Below are 25,034 nucleotides of genomic sequence, written 5' to 3'. Positions count from 1 at the left end.
CAAATACCACAAATATGACTCCAGTTAATTTATATATATAAAAGCCAAATACCACTCAATTATCACAAAATCTCCAGAACTGTAAAGTCTACAAACATGAAACCTGGCACCTATATTCCTTTTGGCTTCTCAATGCTCACTAGGAAAGAGGTTTTTGAAATGACCATCAGATTATTAGTATTTGTTACACAGTATTATATTAACGCACTCTTGATGCTAAGGAGTTAGATGTTGTATTAGCCCCCGGAAAAAACTTGATTTCAACTGCCAGCTCCCTTATATTAACAAGCTCTGATCCCCTATGTGAAACCAGGCATGGGAAGAGCATGACTCATCTGGTTGGCGGGTTGGGAGTTTCAACATTCTACTCCCTCTCCCCACATGAAAAGAACTCTGTTCCAACTGCCAGTTGCCTTATATTAACACACACTGATGCTACGCCTTTGCTAAACTGGGCATGGGTATGGCCAGAGCATAACTCATCCAGCCTGTGGGTTGGGAATTTGGACATTTGGACACTCCTTTCCCACCTGAAATGAACTCTTCCAACTGCCATATTAACATATTTTGAAGCATAACATATTCTGAAGGAGTTACACATTCTACATAAATTTTCAAGCATTAAGTGTCAATGTATCAAGTCTGATTGTAACTACTCATTAATTTTCAAGCTTTTACTGTCAATTTATCAAGCCTGGTCACATAGTTTTGTAGTGAAGCACGGGTATCCAGCTACTAGTAAAAAAATATAAACTAAAAGGCTGGTTTTGAAAATAATACCGAAATAAAATTTCATTTTAATTGATGATAAAACTTAAGATACATATGGTTTGCAAAGTTTGTGAATAGATGCTGATATGTGCCAGTTGGGCATGTGTTGCAGATGGTTAATGGATTAAGTTAAAGCCTCACCTCCTCCCCATATTTATCTTGCTCTCTTCTTTGTTAATTTTAGCTCCATTTTAATGTTAATATTTATTGTTTTTAATATTTAATACTTACTGACTATAAGCCACCTAGAAAGGTGAGATGGTTGGCATATAAATCAAATAAAAAAATAAATAAGGACTGATATTTGAAAAAGAGCTTTAAAGTTTAGATTTGAAAGATTCACTCCCTATAATGGAAGCAAGAAAGCAAACAAAACATGGTTTAATTATTCCGGAAAGAAGAAGAAAAATATGCTTATGAGAAATCTATGTTTATGTTTCCGTCAATAGTCTGTGGGAGTTTCCAAGTTGAGCAATAAATCACTGGATTGATTTTGATGGCTGTGATAAAGTAAGGACAGGCAGATACAGTGGGCTGGGATTATGTGGTAAAGCAGTTTTTGCTTTGTACATTTGATTATATAATTCTTCAAGAGGAATGTTTCTGATAATAACTCTGTTGTTGCTGGCAAGGCTGCATTCTTAAGTTAAAGTTAAAGAAAACATCCCAAATGAGCTAAGAGCTTGTTAAATTCTGGCAGCTATTCCAAGCAATGTATGTTTGTATTTCATAATCATGTTATTCTGAGTTTAAAAAAAATAAACAAACTTTAGAACCCCACTTTCAGTAAAAAAAAAAAAAAGCCCATGGGAAAAATGAGGAAATAACTTTTATTGGATTTTTATCCTCCAGAACTTAACCATCTCAGTTGGAAACGTTATAGTTTCCCATATGTTATTAGTGCTGCAATCATTCACTGTACTGGACTTAAGACTTGACCCATCAACTAAGCATACAGGGTCTTAACCTGTGTTGTAAATAGTAATTATTGTACTAGGGAAAAGAGCGGAAAATATGTCTGAAAATAAGAATAACGAAGTGCAAATAGAATTTAGATGCTAAAAATATCCTGATAATTGCATTCATCTAGTTACAAATTTGAAACTGAATTGAAATGTTCCGAAAGCTGCGAAAGTCGCTCCACAGTGTAGTACTATACTACAAGGCAAAGCTATGCTATGCTATGCTAATACTAATACTAATACTAATACAGTGGTACCTCTACTTACGAACTTAAATCGTTCCGTGACCAGGTACTTAAGTAGAAAAGTTTGTAAGAAGAAGCAATTTTTCCCATAGGAATCAATGTAAAAGCAAATAATGCGTGTGATTGGGGAAACCACAGGGAGGGTGGAGGCCTTATTTCCTCCCAGCAGATTCCTAGAGAGGCCCCACGGAGGCTTCTCCCTGCCTTTTCTAGCCCTGTTTCCTCACAGGAGATTCCCAGAGAGGCCCCTCTTTCTTCCCATGCTAAAGGGCTCCCTTCTCCTCTTGTTCACTCACTTTGTATCCGGTGCCTTTCCTTCATTGTGGTGACTCCTCAGTTTGGCTGAAGCCGAGTTCACCTGGCTGGGGCGAAGCGCCCCTTTTGCCTTTCCGCACCCAGGTGCTCCGGGAGGCATTCTTGTGACGGGTGTATGGGAGGCAGCGCGAGGGAGTCACCACAGCGAAGTGGTTTATTCCCTCTCCAACCACCCAGAGAAAGGAAAATGCTCCGTTCGCTCTGGGCTGCCCTGGCAGAGGTTTATTCCCTCTCCAAACACCCAGAGAAAAGAAAATGCTTCATTCGCTTTATTATTTTATTATTTAGATTTGTATGCCGCCCCTCTCCGCAGACTCGGGGCGGCATACAAATCTAAATAATAAAATAATAAATGGACTGCCAAAGCCTCTTTAAGTGCCACCGAAAGGCTCCTCTTGCAGACCAGAAAAGCCCAAGATGGCTGGGATTAAAGGGGGAATGGCAGGAAACTGGCCGGGCCTTCGTGCTGCTCTCAAATTTCCTTGGAAATTTTTTGTGGCTCAGGTTCTTAAGTAGAAAATGGTTCTTAAGAGGCAAAAAAATCTTGAACATCTTTTTCTTATTTAGAAAAGTTCTTAAGTAGAGACGTTCTTAGGTAGAGGAACCACTGTACTATATTTTATTTGAAAGAAATGACAGGCATTTGAAACTTACGTTTTAAAAAGATAATCATATGTTTTTTTTAAATAACATCATTTGCACATTGTATCCTATTCTCAAAATACATTATCTTAAAATCTATTACTTTTGCTATTTTTTAAATCAACCTGAAATATGGTATTGTAAAAATACATGATACTACCAAAGTATAGTGATGTGGAGTTTAAAATTAAAAACAGTATGTGCAGGTTTACAGAAATATTATAATGCTGTTTGTGCTTTTTCTGTTATTAGATAACGGGTCCATCAGGTTGTGGCAAAACTCAGTTCTGTATTATGATGAGCTTGCTGGCCACAATGCCCACTGACACAGGAGGATTGGATGGGGCAGTTATTTACATTGATACAGAGTCTGCATTTTCCGCTGAAAGGTAAAGGCTGATACAAAAAAGTATTTAAGCTTTAGAAGACATGTATAAGATGTACCTTTTTACCGCAAAAGAAAACTTGGGTGCCTTTTATACACTGAATGTAGCCCCACCCAGCCATCCCCACCGTTTGGCCCCTGCCTCCCAGCAATTTACCTCCTTGCAGCAAACAGAACAGAGCCTGTTAAGCCAAGAAACTGATTATCAGTTTCCCAAGCTTTAGCTGATTGAAACTACAGCCATGTGATAGATCTGAAAATGAAACTAAAACTGCAAGGAGGCAAATTGCTGGGAGAGAGAGGCAGAGGCAGAATTTTATTTTCTTGTGCTAATTAGACTGATGAAATTGGATGCAAGGAGGTAAGTCAGTAACTATAAATGTCTGTAGAATGTTCAAATTATTAGACTTATTTTTTAAAGATTGCTTTATTATTGTTCTAGACAACTTAACAAAATGAAGAAGCTTTTTAAAATAAATGCTTGATCTGAAGAGGCCCAGTGCTTTTGTATCTTCTTTTAAATAGCAGAGAATAACTGTACTTAGAAACTACAGCAATTTTAACAGCATCTGTAAAAGTGTAGGCTGAAATGTAACAGTGTCCTGTTTTAGTATTAAGACAAGGCAGCTGTCTTGGTCATGTTTGGAGTAGATCTATTTAAATAATTGGGAGGAGTTAGTGTGACTACATTTAAGAAAACTTTCTGGCATTAATATACTGCCATAATGTACATTTCTCCAATTCTTTGCTATTTCTATGGGTCAGACACACATGCACAGAAATACACAGCAAATAGTGTATATCCTCTGTACTGTTTGCTGGGAGGCAAATTGCTTGGAGGCAGAGGCAGAATTTTTTCCCTTTGTTTTCCTCCCCCAAAACTAAGTTGTATATTATGCTCTGAAAATTACGATAGTGTACATGCAGTATGAAATTAGTTCAAGTGCCATAATGTTGTTTTGAAGTTGATAAAATATCTAAGTCAAATTCCAGTATTGTCTTCTCTTCATTCTGCCCAATTACATATTTTGCCACTTCCAAACATAGAGACCAAATTTTGTACAATCCAACATTCCTTTGCAAAAATAGCCAGCTGTAATTTTTTGCGAATTATCGACATTAAAGCAAAACTTTTTTTTCCTAATGCTAATAATTCAGTGAAATTCCCACTAGAGTGATCCAGTTGAATTTAATAATGAATCCACAGCATCTACAGCATTCTCATTTCCAATCCTCTTAAGGATAATGTCATCGGATTACTGACAATTTGTGAATGCATTTGATATATTTGTTAAAAGGGAAGAAATATTTGTCAAGTTTTTAATCATTTATGTAATTTAATTTGGGGCTGAAAGTTCATTCTGAAATAATTGTTAAGATTGTCGTTAAATGCTACTCCTTTGTGTTTCTTCCCCATGACCTTTCTGTGATGGATACATACTGTAAATATTCCATTGCTCACTTTCAAATAGAATAGGCTTCTGAATACTTTCAAAAATTTGAGTGTTTGCACATATTCAGAGTGGTTGTTTGTAGGGACTCAAAAGCACTCAGCAAAGTGCTCACCTGTCTGCTATTTTTTCTTGTAATTTAAGACTGGAAAGCGCAGAGAAGGTGAAAGAACAACTTTCTCTGTTTATAACAAGAACTAAAAAAGATATCTCTCAAGTTATGTTTGACTCCTGATGATGTTATGGCCATGTCCACATTGTTTTGTTTGCCACAATGCAGAAGTTATATGCCATGCGCTCTTCAGGAATGTTTTTTAACATTCCAGAGTGTACAGTAGCTTACAGTAATTAGGAATAGTATAGTCTCCCACTGAATTACTGCATTAACCAACACTAGCCTCACTTAACTTTTGGAGATCAGCCAAAGTCAACTAAGGATTATCTACGATGGATGGAGCAAGGGCTATAATCTACAATCTCTGGAGAAAATAGGAAGCAATTACAAGAAGCAAATATTTTGTATTTCTCAGTTGATCAGGTGGATAATCAGAAAAATGATGGGATATTTACATCTATCTTCTCTTCATTATTCATCTATATTTATTGATATTCTTGAGAATCAGAAATCAATATGAATTTCACAAAACCTTGTGGTGGGATTTAAAGATATACAGTGTTCTCTCGATTTTCGCGGGGGTTACGTTCCAAGACCGCCCGCGAAAGTCGAATTTCCGCGAAATAGCGGTGCGGAAGTAAAAACACCATTTTTGGCTATGGACAGCCAAAAACTACCCCCACGCACTTTTTTTCAAGGAGCCGGGCTTGAAATTAGGGCGGGGAGCGATGAAAGTGCGGAGGCCGTCAAAGATTGCTTTGAATGTCGGCTGCCCCCGCCCTCCCAGCACCTCCGGCCCCCTCGCCGCTACCGCCCGCCCGCCCGATCCACCCCTCTCACCGGCTTTCTTGGGACACGGGTCCTCCTGCAGCAGCGCTGGCGGCTACGGCTTCTCATCCTCTTCATTCGGCCGGTAGCCGCTCTGAGCGCTTTGAGAATGCCCGCCCCGCCCCCCTCACAGTCCCTTAGCTGAGAGTGCTTTCGTCCCAGCTATCAGCGAGGGGGCTGCAGGAGAGGTGGGGCAGGCGTTCTCAAAGCGCTCAGAGCGGCTACCGGCCGAATGAAAAGGATGAGAAGCCGTAGCTGCCAGCACTGCTGCAGGAGGACCTGTGTCCCAAGAAAGCCGGTGAGAGGGGTGGATCGGGCGGGCGGGCGGTAGCGGCGAGGGGGCCGGAGGCGCTGGGGGAGCGGGGGCAGCCGACATTCAAAGCAATCTTTGCCAGCCTCACAGAGAGGGAGAGAGAGAGGGAGAAAGAGAGAGAGAGAGCAAGAGGGGGGAGAGTGAAAGGTAGAGAAAGAGAGAAAAATTATAGAAAAAGGGAGAAAAAAAGAGAAATGAGAAAATCATTGAAGCAGAGAATGACAGGAAAGAAAGAGAAAGAGAGAGAGAAGTGACTCTTGGTGATGACATATGACGTCATCGGGTGGGAAAAACCGTGGTATAGAAAAAAAAACCGCGGAGTATTTTTTAATTAATATTTTTTGAAAAACCATGGTATAGCCGTTTCGCGAAGTTTGAACCCGCAAAAATCGAGTGATCACTGTATATTGAAAAATATAAGAAAGAATCAAATATATACCTTGTTATCGGTTTGTGTCTACTTTTCATTGAAATTTTCTGCGTAGATAGCTTGCTGTCATGTTCAATAATTCTGAAAATCCATGGTTATCTTTTCTCAGTAATTTTCTTTGATCCCCAAACAGGCTTGTTGAAATAGCCCAGCATCGATTCCCACATTATTTTGCTACTGAAGAAAAGCTGATTGCAATGACAAACAAGGTTCTTGTCTATCAGGAGCTAACCTGTGATAGCGTACTAAAAAGGTAAGTAATGTCTCTCAGCACAGTGTGTAAAACATTTAATATAGAATATGAAATAGAATAGAATATAGTAAGTGAATCCAAATTGATTGTGATCCAGAGGTTAGGTGATCCAGATAGATTGTTATTTCACACGTCAATTTATATAGACTTCTGTAAAGCCTTTGACTCAGTGATTCATGATAAACTACTTCTGAAACTAAAATCCTATGGCATCTCTGGACCCCTACATGACTGGATAACTGTGTTCCTGTTAAATAGACAACAAGTGGTCAAAATAGGGAGCGCCCTATCTAATTCCATTCCTGTTAACAGTGGTGTACCCCCAAGGTAGCATACTAGGACCAATACTCTTTATACGCTATGTAAATGACCTTTGTGATCACATTACAAATGACTGTGGTTTTTTTGCTGATGATCTAAAACACTTCAACACCACCGGCAATACTGTTACTCTCCCAAAAGACCTTGACTCTGTATCAGAATGGTCAAACATCTGGCAACTCCAAATCTCAACCAACAAATTCTCTGTCCTGCACATTGGCAAAAAGAATCATAACATCAAATACAAGCTGAATAAGCAAGACCATGCAGATGACCCTCACTCTGTCAAAGATCTTGGAATACTCAATCAAATTACCTAAATTGCAAAGCCCACTGCAACAACATTGCCAAAAAGGCTTTAAGAGGTGTTAACCTAATATCACGTAGCTTTTCCGGTTTTATCACACTACTAACCAGAGCATACAAAACATTCGTCAGACCAATCCTTGCATACAGCTCATTGTCAACATTCTAATTAGCATCCGAGAAATAAATCAGAGTCCAAATCTTGTCATTCTTCCAAATTCCAATTTATTAATATTGCCATGTTAGTTACAAACTGTAGTCAACCCAATACTAACTTTTCCTACAGTTCTCCATCTAGGTTAGGGTTCATCCATTGTCCCCACACCCACAAGTTCCTCACATGGGCCCCTCCAGTTCTCTCAAGGTCCACGATCCTCCCATGTACTTCCGGCTGGTGCTGAACAAAGTTTGACCTTGAATCTTTGGAAAGAATTTGTTGTGGCTAGTATTTTTCCCTCTCATTCAACCATCCCTCCCCAATTCCCACAGTACTGTTCTACTTGTGGCAGGCCAAAGTCTCCAACTCAGAACAATGGCTTCGGCCTGACACTCATCTGTCTGAAACCCAACTGCATATTGGACATAAATACATTAGACAGTGTCCAATATTATATATTGATACAATATTGTATATTATTATAATAATAATATATAATGTACAAGATTATATATTAATAATTACTAATAATTATTATAGATAATAATAATTATTATTTTTAAGTATTACATAATATAATACAACTTCAGCAACAGAGTTGTTAATGCTTGGAATGTGTTATCTGACTCAGTGGTTTCTTCTCCAACACCTTAGACTGTTTACTGTTGACCTCACCCCATTCCCAAGACATCTGTAAGGGATGTGCATAAATACACCAATATGCCTACCGTCCCTGTCCTAATGACCCTATGTATTCATATCCATTTAATGTATTTATAACCATGTATATACTTATTATCTTATATATGCTTGACAAAGCAAATTAAATAAATACATAAATAAAAAATGCTGGTCATGTCTTTGGACAATGCTGCCCCCTGGACTAAGCATTGGAGCATTGCTTATGATTTGTTTTTACATGTTGTGAGCCGCCCCGAGTCTTCGGAGAGGGGCGGCATACAAATCTAAGTAATAAATAATAAATAAATAAATGAACATCTCCCCTTAGAGTCAGATATGACTCGACAGGGAAAACTTTTATCTTTATCTATTGAACATGCAGAAGTGGGGGGTTGTTTATTTAAACTAGAGGTCTTGGGTACATATTTATTTATTCTATTTATTCAATTTTTATGCCGCCCTTCTCCTTAGACTCAGGGCAGCTTACAACATGTTAGCAATAGCACTTTTTAACAGAGCCAGCATGTTGCCCCCACAATCCGGGTCCTCATTTTACCCACCTCGGAAGGATAGAAGGCTGAGTCAACCTTGAGCCAGTGATGAGATTTGAACTGCTGACTTACAGATCTACAGTCAGCTTCAGTGGCCTGCAGTACAGCACTCTACCTGCTGCGCCACACCAGCTCTGTCTATAACAATAGCAATAGTCCTTAGACATATACCATTTCACAGTATATACCATTTATGAATCATGCTATAAAGTGTTACTTGGTTTAAAAAAATATTATACCAATATGTCTATTTGTTTTTGAGCAATAACTGAGCATTAACTTCAATAATGCCATTTCAATTTCCTAGTCTACTTTAGGTTTAGGATTTCCTGAAAATCTTTCTTTGAATTACTGATCAGGTTCGGCTCTGCTTCAGCCTTTCAAAATCAACCAAGATCCATTTGCAATTAGAAACTAGAAAGATATGTAGATATACTGTGTATACCAAATTCTACAGTTTCTATTTGGCTTATTCTTTGTTTTTCAGAATTAAATCTTTGGAAGAAGAAATAATTTCTCAGAACATTAAACTAATAATAGTTGACTCTGTTGCTTCAGTAGTCAGAAAAGAATTTGATACAAAACGTCAAGGTAACCTGAAAGAACGAAGCAATTTATTGACTAAAGAGGCTTCAATATTGAAATACTTGGCTGAAGAGTTTTCAATACCAGTAAGTCGTTCCTCCCCCACCTCTATTTTTCATATGTGAAGTATTTTAAAGCCTTTTGTATTTTCAGTGATTTAGAATTTGATTTTTCAGGATGCTTGTAATATAAGCCCTACCCCAAAAATAAGTCTTAGTTAAGATTGTCAGCCAGACAGACACTTTTAGTACTGTATTTCCCCCAAAATAAGACAGAACCAGAAAATAAATCCTAATGCGACTTTTGGAGCAAAAATTAATATAAGACCCAGTCTTATTTTTGGTAAAACATGGTATTTGCTATGAGAATTTAATAACTAAGTTGCATTTCCCAATTCAGGCTCTTTGAGAATCCGCAGATTCTGGCAACTATTGCCAGGAGGGCTTTTGCCCAGCTTCATCTGGTATGCCATTGGCACGCTTTCATCCTGCTCACTTCGTGGCTTGACTACTGCAGTGGTGTTCTTGGGGCTGCCTTTGAACACTAACTGGTTGGTTGGTTGGTTGGTTGGTTGGTTGGTTGGTTGGTTTGTTGTTTGTATGCCACCCCTCTCCGCAGACTCGGGGCGGCTCGCAGCAACAGTAATAAAATGTAAACAAATCTAATATTTAAGTTAGTTTAAAACCCCAATTTAGAAACCAATCATACATACTAACATACCATGCATAAATTTTATAAGCCTAGGGCGAGGGAAAGTCTCAATTCCCCCATGCCTGATGACAGAGGTGGGTTTTAAGGCGCTTACGAAAGGCAAGGAGGGTGGGGGCAACTCTGATATCTGGGGGAAGTTGGTTCCAAAGGGTCGGTGCCGCCACAGAGAAGGCTCTTCCTCTGGGTCCCGCCAAACGACATTGTTTAGTTGACGGGACCTGAACTGGTCGCTGGGATTCGTGCGGCACAAGGCGGTCCTGGAGATATTCTGGTCCGGTGCCATGAAGGGCTTTATAGGTCATAACCAACACTTTGAATTGTGACCGGAAACTGATCGGCAACTAATGCAGACTGCAGAGTGTTGGTGTGACATGGGCGTATTTAGGAAAGCCCATGATAGCTCTCGCAGCTGCATTCTGCACGATCTGAAGTTTCCAAACACTTTTCAAAGGTAGCCCCATGTAGAGAGCTGATGTTTGTTTGTTTATTAGATTTGCATGCCACCCTTCTCCAAGGACTTGGGGCGGCTCACAACATATAATATAACAATACAGTACAAAGGCAAATCTAATTAAATTTAAAATTACAATCTAAAAATCCAATATTTAAAAACAATCATACAACATATATCTCATTTCATTGGCCAGGGGGCTGAGACCTAATTGCCCCAAGCCTGGTGTCATAGGTGAGTCCTAAGACTCTTTTCTTAAATATCTTATATACCTCATATATATAGGGATGAACAAATAAAATGTCTTCATTTATGTTTATCAAGAACCTATTTCTGTATTTCCTGCTGTTTTGATGTTTTTTGTGTGAATTTGGTGGGAGATAATAAGATGATTTTGTGTCTTTGGTCCCTTCGGCTACTTTGAGTTAGCATATTGATAGTGCCCCACTTTTGACACCAATTGTCCAGTTTTTAATATTAAAATGTATATTAGATTTCTTCCTTTTCTACAAAAAGGTTCATGGGTTGTTTTTTTTTAAAGGGATGAATTCATCTATATCGGGAATCACTTTTTATCTTTATATATTAAAATTTGAATTGCCAGTTTGGAATAGCTCTGTCTAATCATAGAAGAGGAAAATTAAAAAGAAAATTTTCTTTAAAAAAAAGAAAAGAAAATTAGAAAGAAAAAATTAGTTCCAAACACAGCATAATAATAATAATAATAATAATAATAATAATAATAATAATAAATAATGTATTAGATTTGTATGCCATCCTTCACAGATTTGCTACAAATGTCTTGTTTCCAACTAGAACCTTAGAAGAGATCCCAAACTATTACCAGTTACGAGCGGGTGCTGCAGAAATATTACGACTTTAGGATCACAACCAACTGCAGTTTATAATTTATACAGAGAAATAAAAACAACTAACAGTTAACAATCTATTCCAGATTCTCAACTAAACATTTTGACTAGGTCTACCGAAGTGGAAGACTCAGTAGTAAGGAGTTATTTAATTAGAACCTTTCAAACAATATACTGTATATGGTAATTCATTAAAATTATAGACAAATGTGTAGATTGCAGCATATTATATTAGGAATCAAAAGCAAATATTTGGAGCCAAATTGATGCTCTGTGCTTCTTTCAGTAAAACTGCACAAACTGTCAGATTGTTTATGGGAATAACGTAAATACTAGAAACTGGATTAAAAATTTGTTTCCTTAGTTTTTGATTATATGAAAGGTATATTTTAGGCTAATTTTAGACCACATCAGTGCAAGTAACTAGAACAGCTCAAATAAATGGTCAAAGAGGTTTCTTTATTATTATTATTATTATTATTAATAATAATAATAATAATAATAATAATAATAATAATAAATTTATTGTCATTGTCAAAGCAATGAATTGTCATTGGCAACGAAAGTTGTGTGACAGCCAGAGACCAGTCCCACCATACATAAAATCAGAATAGGTAAATTTAAAAATAGAATAAAAAATAGAATAAAAAATAGAATAAAATGTCCCACCCACTACAAAATTCCCCACCCTGAACCACTCAACCATCTACATGACAAACCGAGTAATATTGTCCAACAGTTCACTGATGGTGACCCTTTAGTTCGTTGTTAAGTGTGAGTATAGCTCTGGGATAAAAACTATTCAGGAAACGTGTAGTCTGAGTTCTAGTTGTTCTGTATCTTCTGCCAGAAGGCAACAGTTCAAAAAGATTGTAAGTAGGATGAGAAGAGTCTTTGAGAATGGTATGCACCTTCCTAGAACAGCGAGATGTGAAGATGTCATCCAGGGTGGGAAGCTGGAGCCCAATGACGTTCTGGGCAGTTTTAATAATTCTCTGTAGAACTTTTTTGTTCACTACAGAGCTGCTCCCATACCAAGCTAGAATGTTGTATGTCAAGACACTCTCAATGGTGCTGCGATAGTAGGACAACAGTAGATGCTGAGATAAATTTATCTTCCTGAGCATTCTCAGGAAATACAGCTTCTTTTGTGCCTTCTTCACAAGCATACTAACATTCATAGTCCATGAGAGGTCCTCTGAGATATAAGTGCCCAGAAATTTGAAACTACCAACCCTCTCCACCTCCTTGCCATTTATGTGCAATGGTGAATATACATCTTTCTTCCTCCTAAAGTCAATTATCAGTTCTTTGGTTTTTTTGGTGTTAAGTGTAAGATTGTTTTCTTTACACCATAATGTCAGCCCTTGTACTTCATTTCTATAACATTAGATGAACATTAGATGAACATTAGCATGTAAGAATCTGTATACCTTCCCTTGAAAAACGACTTATATACTCCTAATATCTTAACTTCAAATGATTCCTACCCCTCAGAGAGTCAAAACTGGAATGTCTTCTAACTCCCTTTTATCAAGGTCTCCTCCCCTTCAGCTGGTAGTTTCACCACAACTATGGGGAAAAAATGTAAAATATTGAAGTATACCAATATTAAACATGGAGTTTATATTTCTGAGATTCCAGTCACTGGAATTCTTAAACTCATACTTGACCTATTGAACATTTCCCCTCTAATAGTGATTGGGTTTTGTTATTCAGATAAAAATTCCTTTTCTAGTATAGATCAGTTGTATACTTTGCATTGACATCCTTCAGTCTCGAAAGTCCATGGTATCATGCTCTGGATTCCCCAGAATTGTATTCTGGATGCCTGGAAATATACTATTTAGCAGTGCAGTGATGCAAGTCACGTAATTTTAACCACTATCTGTGCATAAGCCAGGAAGCCCTTCCCAAGAACAATGTCTCTTGTGGTGATGATTTGTTGTGGGGAAACGCATAACATTTAGTTTTGGTTTTTTCTTGAACAACGTAAATAAATTTGGATTTGAAAGTATAACAATATGGACAATATTACTCGGTCTGTCATGTAGATGGTTGAGTGGTTCAGGGTGGGGAATTTTGTAGTGGGTGGGACATTTTATTCTATTTTCTATTCTATTTTTTATTCTATTTTTAAATTTACCTATTCTGTTTTTATGTACGGTGGGACTGGTCTCTGGGTGTCACACGACTTTCGTTGCCAATGACAATTTGTTGCTTTTACAATGACAATAAATTTATTATTATTATTATTATTATTATTATTAAATTTATTATTATTATTATTATTATTATAACAAGCTAAACAGCTTGTACAAAGAATTGTTATTAATTTTGTGACCTTCCATTACATCACTTCAACATAAAACAAATGCTTATGCTGTTCTGAAGGATTGATAATTTTATTTATTTTAATCTGTGCCTGTTACACTAATTACAATATAATCCAGGCATCAGTTAATGAATCATTTGAGTGTCATAAAAACAAATTCATCTCAGTGAGTTCAAGTTTCATGACTTTTAAAAAAAGTATATATGTACGATAAAACAGCCACTAGATGGTGCTTTTATTATGTAGCTAAATGCTGGTCAATTACAAGAGGATGCTCAAGGCTTTTTCTTGTTTGGCAGGCATTATAATGGGAATTAAAAGCTTTAGTTCTGTTCGTTAAAGTGAAGCTAACACAGAAATTGTCTAATTTCCCACAATGCTGATGCCCCTCTTAATCTGAACTGTACATTGTGAATATCCAATCAAGCTGAGCACATTAATAAGGTTTGATTAGTTCTTCATGCATTCATTATCAACCAACAAATGCTCTACCCTCCACATCTGCAAAAAGAATCCAAACCTCATATATAAACTGAATAAACAAAATCTCACAGCCAACTCCCACTCAGTAAAAGACCTTGGAATACTAATATCAAATGATCTAACTTAAGTGCTAAAGCCCACTGCAACAATATCGCCAAAAAGGCTTCTAGAGTTGTTAACCTGATCCTACGCAGCTTTTGCTCCGGCAATCTCACACTACTCACCAGAGCCTACAAAACTTTTGCCAGACCAATCCTTGAATACAGTTCATCTGTCTGGAACCCATACCACACCTCGGACATCAATACCCTAGAAAATGTCCAAAGATACTTCACCAGAAGAGCCCTTCACTCTTCCACTCGAAACAGAATGCCCTACGTAAGCAGACTATCAATCCTAGGTCTTGAAAGCTTAGAACGCCGCCGCCTAAAACACGATCTAAGTATTGCCTACAAAATCATATGCTGCAACGTCCTGCCTGTCAACGACTACTTCAGCTTCAACCGCAACAACACAAGAGCACGCAATAAATTCAAACTTAATATTAATCACTCCAAGCTTGACTGTAAAAAATATGACTTTAGCAATCGAGTTGTCGAAGCGTGGAACTCATTACCGGACTCAGTAGTGTCAACCCCTAACCCCCAACATTTCTCCCTTAGACTATCCATGATTGACCTCTCCAGGTTCCCAAGAGGTCAGTAAGGGGCGTACATAAGTGCACTAGCCTGCCTTTCGTCCCCTGTCCAATTGTCTCTCCTTATCATATATCTTTTCTTCCTTTCATATATCTTCTCCTCTACTTTTATATCCTTTCTTTATATATAATACCTCATGTCTATCCTCTTCAATATGTATTGTGTATTGGACAAAACAAATAAATAAAATAAAATAAATAAATAATTTCCCACAATGCTGATGCCCCTCTTAATCTGAACTGTACATTGTGAATATCCAATCAAGCTGAGCACATTAATAAGGTTTGATTAGTTCTTCATGCATTCATTAGGATGCAAATAGAATTTACCTCACAATCATCATCTGCTTTGTTGGGGCCTACAATTATGAGAATCCTATTTATGTTTAAATGAATTGCAAGTAGAATTCTTCAGGTCATCCTGCTTAATGTTGTAACAAAGGAAGCTGATGAGATTTTTGTGGAGGGAGATGTAGAAGAGAATTTCAGTTATTAATTGAGTGAAGAGGGCTATGTTTTAAGAAACTCTTAATTTAGTTCAGTTACCAAAAATATTATGACGAATAACAATCACAACCACAACAACAAGAGTTGGAAAGAACCTTTGAGGTCTTCTAGTCCAAACCCCTGCTCAGGCAGGAGACCCTACACTATTTCAGACAAATGGTGTTATCCAACATCTTCTTACATTTCCAGTGTTGGAGCATTCACAACTTCTGGAGGCAAGCTGTTCCACTGACCAATTGTTCTAACTGTCAGGAAATTTCTCCATAGTTCTAAGTTGCTTCTATCCTTGTTTACTTCCCACCCATTGATTCTTAACTATTAATTATGTCCTACACTCATTAACTATTAATAAGTTAATAGATCTAATATCTAATAATCTTATATCTAATGATACAGATCTAGCGATGTGGTAGCCTAGTGGTGAAGACACTAATCTCCCACTTGAAAGGTTGAGAGATCAATCCTAGCAGATGTGTCTCTCCTAGAGCCCAAAGAAAATTTACTTGCTGCAAAATCCAGGTAGGCATTAGGGAAGGCATCCATCCGACCAGTAAACACTCAGCTGCATCCAGTTACCTGGCTTTACCGTGAATAAGGACAACAGGGTCTGGTCCAAAGCCCTTCATGGCATCGGACCAGAATATCTCCGAGACCGCCTTCTGCTGCACGAATCCCAGTGACCGATTAGGTCCCACAGAGTCGGCCTTCTCCGGGTCCTGTCAACTAAACAATGTCAGTTGGCGGGCCCCAGGGGAAGAGCCTTCTCTGTGGTGGCCCCGACTCTCTGGAACCAGCTCCCCCCAGAGATTAGAACTGCCCCTACCCTCCTTGCCTTTCGTAAATGCCTCAAAACCCACCTTTGTCGTCAGGCATGGGGGAATTGAGATATCTCCTCCGGGCCTATATAATTTATGTATGGTATGTTTGTAGGTATGTCTGCTTAAAAATGGGGTTTTTTTAAACTATTTTAAATTTTAAATTGTATATTATTAGATTTGTTATGAATTGTTTTATTGTGTTGTGAGCCGCCCCGAGTCCACGGAAAGGGGCGGCATACAAATCAATCAATCAAATAAATAAATAAATAAATAAATAAATTAAAAATTAATAAATAAATAAATAAATAAATAAATAAATAAATAGAGAGGTTGTTTTTTAATTGAAAGACACAAATCTATTGTGAGATAAAACTGTAAGGAAGAAATATAAAGTCCTACATAGCTTAGGACGAGATTATTTACGGGACCGCCTTTTGCCTCACATGTCCCAGCAACCGATTAGGTCGTACAGAGTCAGCCTTCTCCGCATCCCGACGGCTAAGCAATGTCAGGTGCCCCGGTCCTCTGCAACTAACTCCCCCCAGAGATTCGTACAGCTCCCACTCTTCTCACCTTTCGAAAGGCTTTGAAAACACACTTATGTCGGCCGGTCTGGGTCCGTTGAGTGATAGTTCCTGTTCCGGCCAGTTATATGAATGAGTGATGACTGTATGTTGTTTATATGGGGTTTTAAATTTTTTCCTTGTTTTATCTTTTTATTGGAGTCTTTTAACTTTGTACTATTTTATTGCTGTAAGCCGCCCTGAGTCCACTCGGAGAAGGGTGCATTATAAGTTAGTTAGTTAGTTGGTTGGTTGGTTGGTTGGTTGGTTGGTTGGTTGGTTGGTTGGTTGGATGGATGGATGGATGGATGGATGGATGGACGGACGGACGGACGGATGATAGATAGTAGATAGATAGGTAGATAGATAGATAGTAGATAGATAGATAGATAGATAGATAGTAGATAGACAGACAGACAGACAGACAGACAGACAGACAGACAGACAGACAGACAATCAGACAATCATGTAAATTCATAGACCGTACCAATGTAACCTCTGCACCCAAAGTCTAGAAATAACCATTGAAATATCTTCCAGATACTTTGGCATAAAGTACTTAGGGACTGTGGCCAGCATGGCTACTGGTCAGGGTGATAAGCCTTGTATCATAGACCTCAAGCTGTCTACTGCTGTTTTGCACACGAAAGACTGTTTTAAGATTTTGTTTGTAAATATTTTTGGAGTAAGTGGGTGAATTACATGTATCATTTTATGTTTTTGTTTCTTCAAATGAACTAATCATTTCATTTATAAGGACCTTCAAAATAATGTTTTTTAACCTGTAAATCCAGAAGGCCCATCTAAGAGCCACGTGAACTCAAATAACCATTAAGATTGACCTTAGAGGTCCTGCTCTGCATCTTTCCACTCTAATAAGTAAAATAATGACTATTCCCAGTGATTCAGCTGTAACATCCTGTTAGTAGAATTTCTTCTTCAGACAATATTATTTCAGAAGTAACTTCTAGGAAATAAAGAGGAACTTTCTATTATTCTTTTTTAAATGTACTTTGTCCGGTCAAATTCCATTGTATTCGTATCCTTGATTGAAAAGGGACTGAAACTTTTTAAATAATAAAAAAATATTTGTTGTGCTTATTTCCAGAGCCAAAAAGACATCAAGCATTTTTTGGTTGAAGGACATTGTATCTAGGGAATGATTTTAATTCCCGAGGAGCTTAAAAACAAATTCCTATTTTCAAAATTTTGGGGGGCATTGCTGTTTCACCATTTACATAAACAACCTTCCACTAGCATTTTGAGTTTGGAAGAATGTTTATATTAATCAGCACGAAGAGTTCCTTCCCTGTAATTTTATTTTTTCTGAACCCATTATCTATTCTGTGATATGGACAGAATATAATGAAAAATTTATAGGTGGCATAATTTTGAAACAGTTATTATATTATGTGCCTTGTAATGGAATATTGTTGATCTATTTGATTAAAAACAATTGTGTTATACTGCTCTTTTTTCCCCAAAGAGAAACTGACTTGCTGGGTGGCTGAAGTTTGGTCTTTGATTTGTAATAAACAGAATGCTTAATATGGCCATATGTAAATTGCTGAAATAATTCAATTTGGAAATCTGTAGATGGCCATGGTATTGTTGATGGAAATTAAAGCCCATTTCCCTTTGAAGGCTTTTATGTTCCATCATGCTGCTTTGCCCAATTTACATCTTTCAGATCTTCTGTGACAGTGGTATTGAAATACTGTTTATTGTATAGGGAATTGATTATAAAATGTTGGTTAATCAAACTAGAGAATGATAACTATGTAGTAGTAAAGAATCTTTTTTTAAAATTGATTTTGAAGGAGATGGCTACAATTTTGCATGTAAGGAAAAGTTTTTGCCTAATTTTGATTCTTTTTGTTTCTCCTATGCACATTAAGGACATCTTTGTTTGTGTGAGTCAGTGTTGAACAAGTTCCTTGGTAAGGTGTTTTGTCCATTTGGACTGAGTGGCATATAAATACAATAAATAAAATAACATTGCCTACTTCTTAGGGCTGATAGAGAGTAGTTGGCCTAAGGTCACTCAGTCTCCGGAGAGGGGCGACATACAAATCCAATAAATAATAATAATAATAATAATAATAATAATAATAATAATAATAATAATAATAATAATTATTATTTAACTCAGTATCCTGGTTTCTAACATGATGCTTTAAACAGGACCATTTTGTGATGGTCCACTTTGGTTTGGTCAATACCATTTCATATTTTGTGTCCAATACTAGGAACTACTGTATTACAAAGCAGAAGACTTGAAATAAGGTCAGAGAAAGGCAGTGAAAAGGTTAGGAGCTGAGCATTTTTAGCCTCAATAATAAAGGAGGGAAAGTTAGTATATTAGTCTATTTTAAACACTTGGAATGAAATTTCACTTAACAAATTCATGACTTCTCTATCATTCCTTTGGAAGATATGAATTAATAGATGCAAATTAAGATTGCTAAATTGTAGTTGAATAAATCAGTTCCTTAGAGGTAAGCTTCTCAGTGCCTGATTTTTTTGAAGCATCAATGTTTATGGTTGAAAACTGCCTTCAAGACCCATTTGATCAGTTTTATGCATTTCACTGTTTACCTAGACACCAATAATTTGACTGATTTTTTTCCCTAGAGTTGCATACAGCAAATTTATTTGGAATTTAAATTTCTGTTCAAGAGATTTGTTAATATCAAAGTCTCTATTAAAAATGACCCAAGAATTGATAATAAAAGTATTTGTATTTGTATTATTTGTATTTCGGGTTCCTTCCCGTGTAGGATTTGGAAATTTCTGGCGACATTTCGACGAGGTCCCACTCGTCATCTTCAGGCTGGTGTTTCTGTCCTTGTTCTCAGGTGAACACTTCGAGACCTGAGCTGCCTTCCTTCTATAAATACTGGTGGCTGGGTGTGGTTTGATGGCTCAGCAATTGCCTGCTGTGTAGAAACTTTCTGGTGAGTCAGTGGGGTAACAATTGGGGTCGTTGATGTAACTGAGGTATGCTGATTAGTTAATGGTTGTAGATTAGGCGTGATATCCTGAGTAGTTGGAACTTGCAGGCTACTTGATTGCTTTACAATGTGTGTTCTGAGTCTGGTTTCTATGGCTGGGATACGTTTGAGGGCTGGTTTCCAGATGTCTGGTAAGCGAGAGGTATCATCCTGCTTGTTCATATTTTGGGGATGTTTTTCTATCTCGATGGCTTCCATGATTATTCTTTTGCTGTAGTGTTAATTTCCAAAACAGAACACTACAGCAAAAGAATAATCATGGAAGCCATTGAGATAGAAAAACATCCCCAAAATATGAACAAGTTTTTATTGTATATATTTAATAAATTTATTTTCAAAAAAAAAAAAATACAGTAATACCTCGTCTTACAAACTTAATTGGTTCCAGGACGAGGTTCTTAAGGTGAAAAGTTTGTAAGACGAAACAATGTTTTCCATAGGAATCAATGGAAAAACGATTAATGAGTGCAAGGCCAAAATTCACCCCTTTTGCCAGCCGAAGCGCCCGTTTTTGTGCTGCTGGGATTCCCCTGAGGCTCCCCTCCATGGGAAACCCCACCTCTGGACTTCTGTGTTTTTGCGATGCTGCAGGGGAATCCCAGCATTTCAAAAATGAGCGCTTCATTGGCAACGGAAGTCTGGAGGTGGGGTTTCCCAGCGAAGGGAGCATCAGTGAAATCGCAGCATCGCAAAAACACCAAAGTCCTTGAAACCCCACCTCCGGACCTCTGTGTTTTTGCGATGCTGCGATTTCACTGATGCTCCCCTTGCTGGGAAACCCCACCTCCAGACAAAAACGGGTGCTTCGCTGGAAACGGAAGTCCAGAGGTGGGGTATCCCAGTGGTGGCGGCGGGTTTGTAAGGTGAAAATAGTTTGTAAGAAGAGGCAAAAAAATCTTAAACCCCGGGTTTGTATCTCAAAAAGTTTGTATGACGAGGCGTTTGTAAGACGAGGTATCACTGTACTTATCACATTTCATTTTACAAACAGAAACTGACACAACTTCTGCATCTTCAGAGTTTGACACATCTTTCGGCAAATTTAACTATTTATGTGCCAATGTTTACAGAATCAGAGTGAACAAACTGTTTTTCTTCATATCTCGTAGAAGTTACGTCCATCTCTATTCAATACACCAGTGATATTTTTCACATCATTGAATTCACCGCAAGAGTCTTAGGCCATGTGGGGTGAAGGTTGCCTTTGCCAACACCAGAATGGTTTCACTTTTTGAAGCAGGCTGTGCAAGCTTGAGATGCAATATGTTTATTTTTGAAGCTCACTGAGATCAAAGCACAGTGGAATAAGCTCACAGTTTTATAGTCTAATCAAACATGTCCTGCAGGCTTTGGCCTTACTCCTTGACTTGTGAAGACACGTTGCTTCTCTTCTCCATCATTTTGAGGCTTATTGGCCTCCCATGAGGTTGGAATCCTAATGTCAGTTCTTCTCTTGTCTTTTGCTACAGAGTGTTTTTCCTAAAATAAGTTAGACATTTTGAAAAGGAGATGAACTTTTGTGGTTTCTACTGATGTGGCATTGGTTTTTAATATTTCAATCATATTTTTATAAAAACATTGTCTAAAAGGATAGTGTGACAAGTAAACAGTCTGATGCTTACGCATCTTGAAATTCATCCTAAATTGATTTGAATAAAATAAAATCCTCTTTTCTTTAAAAAAATGTGAGAGTTGATAAAATTGAAATCATAGATTGAAATTTTATATAATTATTATAGAATCGTCGTAGGTCATTGTATCCTCCTCTACTGATATTTTTATGCATGAAAACTCCTTTCCCTATGTGTAAAACTACATAGAAACATAGAAACATAGAAGTCTGACGGCAGAAAAAGACCTCATGGTCCATCTAGTCTGCCCTTATACTATTTTCTGTATTTTATCTTAAGATGAATATATGTTTATCCCAGGCATGTTTAAATTCAGTTACTGTGGATTTATCTACCACGTCTGCTGGAAGTTTGTTCTAAGGATCTACTACTCTTTCAGTAAAATAATATTTTCTCATGTTGCTTTTGATCTTTCCCCCAACTAACTTCAGATTGTCCCCTTGTTCTTGAGTTCACTTTCCTATTAAAAACACTTCCCTCCTGGACCTTATTTAACCCTTTAACATATTTAAATGTTTCGATCATGTACCCCCTTTTCCTTCTATCCTCGAGACTATACAGATTGAGTTCATTAAGTCTTTCCTGATACGTTTTATTCTTAAGACCTTCCACCATTCTTGTAGCCCGTCTTTGGACCCGTTCAATTTTGTCAATATCTTTTTGTAGGTGAGGTCTCCAGAACTGAACACAGTATTCCAAATGTGGTCTCACCAGCACTCTATATAGCGGGATCATAATCTCCCTCTTCCTGCTTGTTATACCTCTAGCTATGCAGCCAAGCATCCTACTTGCTTTCCCTACCGCCTGACTGCACTGTTCTCCCATTTTGAGACTGTCAGAATTGAGACTACCAGAGCAGCTTTTAGTTAGAATTTTAATTAAAAAATAAAAACAGAAAATGTATTTCAAAAGAGGGAGATCATTCTCCAGAGAGAAATCAGACCATTCTCATATTTCTGATACCTGTGATTTCATGTCAAGCAGCGATTATCACTTTGCAATTTTCCTTCATTGATATCACTGTTCTCCCTGATACAATATTACCCTAAGGACTAGCGTACCTTCCTGAGTTCAGTGGAATTTCTTGGATTAAAACCTTCAACACATAATCTATTAACTTTTCAGTCTTACTTTTCTGTGCTATACACAGATTTCAAGAAGTTTGAGGGAGGATTGTTTCTTTGATACTCATTCTTAAAACCTGACAGTTAAATGACTGACAGGACACCTGCAGGATATTATAGGTGGCTTCAGCTGGTATATATGTATTTAAGTATATATTTACTGAAGTAAGTCAGGATATTTATTATATAAATCATTTTTAATGAAGATCTTCTGGATTCAGCTTTAACTTTGAAGCCTGGCTGATCTACAATTGATAGGTCAAGGCAAAATAAATTGAATGCATGTATTAAAAATGCCGTCAAATTTCTTCCAGTAAACCTCTTTGAGTGTGTCTGTGTGTGTATGTGTATTTCATTGAGTATTGCCTAGCATTAGGAAAAATTAGTTAGTTTTGAAGTTTTAGAAATCTTTATAAAATCTGCATAAGCTATTCAACATTTTCTTATCTTTCTTTAGTCTTTATATTCTCTTCTTGCTAGAGAAGATTTTTAAAATTCAATAGAAACTCAGATGGGAAATATATTCAAATGTATATTATTTTTAAACCCTCAGTCTTATTAAATAAGGGTGAATGTGTGTATAAGGGTGAACAGTAGTTCTCTTTTAGGCAAGGATTCCAATTCAATTGCTTGAACCTCCAACTGGATTAGATTCTTTCGTCTGGGAATTGTCTATCATTAAATACAGCTTATATGGACAAACAAAATATGCTCTTATGTTCCTATTACAAATTATTTTTTTATTAATAGAAACCATTGTTGCTTAGCAATATAAATTAAATGGTTTATTAATGTGAAAAGATCTCTACCATTTCCAGTTGCTGAGCAAATGAATGAATAGAATGGCTGACAAAGAATGTAGGTGCATTTACTGCTGAAAAATGAAATAAAACAAAAAGCTTCAGATTACAGTGGTACCTCTACTTAAGAACTTAATTCGTTCCGTGACCAGGTTCTTAAGTAGAAAAGTTTGTAAGAAGTAGCAACCCAGCTGGAATAGCAGGAAACTGGCCGGGCCTTCGTGCCACTCTCAAATTTCCTGGGAAATTTTTCCAGGCTCGGGTTCTTAAGTAGAAAATGGTTCTTAAGAAGAGGCAAAAAAATCTTGAACACCCCGTTCTTATCTAGAAAAGTTGTTAAGTAGAGGCGTTCTCAGGTAGAGGTACCACTCTATATATAAGGGAAATGGGTCAATTAAACTCTGACATTTACTTATTTATCATATTTTAAAACCAGACTTATTTCTGGATAATTGTAGGTTTACATTTCATATTTGTTTAGCTTTGCTAATTAGTTATTTATAGCATTATTATTGGTACATTGGATGACAAGTTAAGCTTTTCCACTTGACTAGTTCCTTCTTTTTTTCTGAAACAAACAAGATATTTACAAGGCATACTGAAAGGACAAGGACAAGCACGAAAGCACAAGAGATAGGTTTCACAAATCTAGAATCTGAAATACAGCCTAGAATGATGACTTCACATAAAATATCTTTAGGATTAATTGGCTGGAGATACTGTAGATTTGTGATGGTGAACCTACAGGTTCTACTGTAGATTTGTGATGGTGAACCTACAGGTGGAGCTGTATTGGAGGGCATGTGAGGCATTTCCTTATGTCATCTCCAGCATGCATGCATGCGTTGGCTAGCTGATTTTTGGCCTTCTTGGGCGGGGGGTTTTCCCCTCTTCCTGGGCTTCAGGGAAGCTTCCCGAAGTCAGGGAACAGTGGAAAACGGCCCAACGGAAGTTCCAGTTGGCCTATTGGCCCATTTTTTGCTGTTCCCCATATTCAGGAGGCTTCCCTGAAGCCGGGGGAAGGAGAAATGGACCAACTGGAAGTTTGTTGCCAAACTTCTGGTTGGCCTGTCTGGCCATTTTTCACTGTCCCCAGGCTTCAGGAGTCCATTATGAGACCTGTGTGCATGCACAGGGTTAATGGGGGGGAGGGTCCATGCATGGGGAGGGGTGCGCTGCGCATGAGCAAGCAGAGGGTATGGGTGTGGGCACCCATGTGTGCACTAGCACGTACACACACGAACCAAAAAGATTCACCATAACTGACTAGGAGTGTCAAAGTCAAGGCCCGGGGCCAAATTTGGCCCACAGGATTCTTAAATCTGGCCTGCATGGTCGCCCTGGAAAGAGTAAAGGCCTGGCCTGCAAGGCCTCTATATGCGGCCTTCCTGAGTTTTTTGCTGGCAGAGGGTTGCAAGTTCCTTCACAGCTGAAAATGGAGCTTGGGAGCCCGTTTTCACTGGTAGTGTTGGGGTCACCACAGGCACCCCTGAAAGAGTGACGTCGAGCTGGCAACACCTACCCTGGCCATGCCCACCCTGGCTTCCTGAGGTCAAACACAACCCTGATGCGGTCCTCAATTAAATTGAGTTTGATACCCATGCTGTAGACCTTTGGCAAATAAAATAAAGAGTAATTTGTTATTTAGAATTAATACATAAAGATATTGCATGCTTTCCATTACATTATTGCTTGCCATTATCTAGAAACATGATTCCCA

The 25,034-nt window shown here is 37.8% G+C and overlaps 1 protein-coding gene across 17 annotated transcripts in view; it reads left to right on the top strand.

The window, feature by feature from the left end:
* The window catches only part of RAD51B (RAD51 paralog B), a 465,772-nt gene that overhangs the window by 9,715 nt on the left and 431,023 nt on the right, over window positions 1-25,034 (top strand). For all 17 annotated transcript variants that reach the window (XR_011559708.1, XR_011559703.1, XR_011559706.1 and 14 more), the window contains 3 exons: window positions 3,188-3,324; window positions 6,591-6,710; window positions 9,214-9,397. Coding sequence is in view for 12 of the 17 variants with exons in the window: in XM_070759080.1 (XP_070615181.1) it covers window positions 3,188-3,324; window positions 6,591-6,710; window positions 9,214-9,397 (441 nt within the window). In the remaining 5 variants the exon portion in view is untranslated. The remainder of the gene's footprint in view (window positions 1-3,187; window positions 3,325-6,590; window positions 6,711-9,213; window positions 9,398-25,034) is intronic.

The sequence above is a fragment of the Erythrolamprus reginae genome, chromosome 1 (genome assembly GCF_031021105.1).
Source record: "Erythrolamprus reginae isolate rEryReg1 chromosome 1, rEryReg1.hap1, whole genome shotgun sequence".
In the NCBI taxonomy this organism is placed as follows: domain Eukaryota; kingdom Metazoa; phylum Chordata; class Lepidosauria; order Squamata; family Dipsadidae; genus Erythrolamprus; species Erythrolamprus reginae.
Note: the sequence above shows the minus strand (reverse complement) of the source record. Positions and strands in the feature narration are given on the sequence as shown.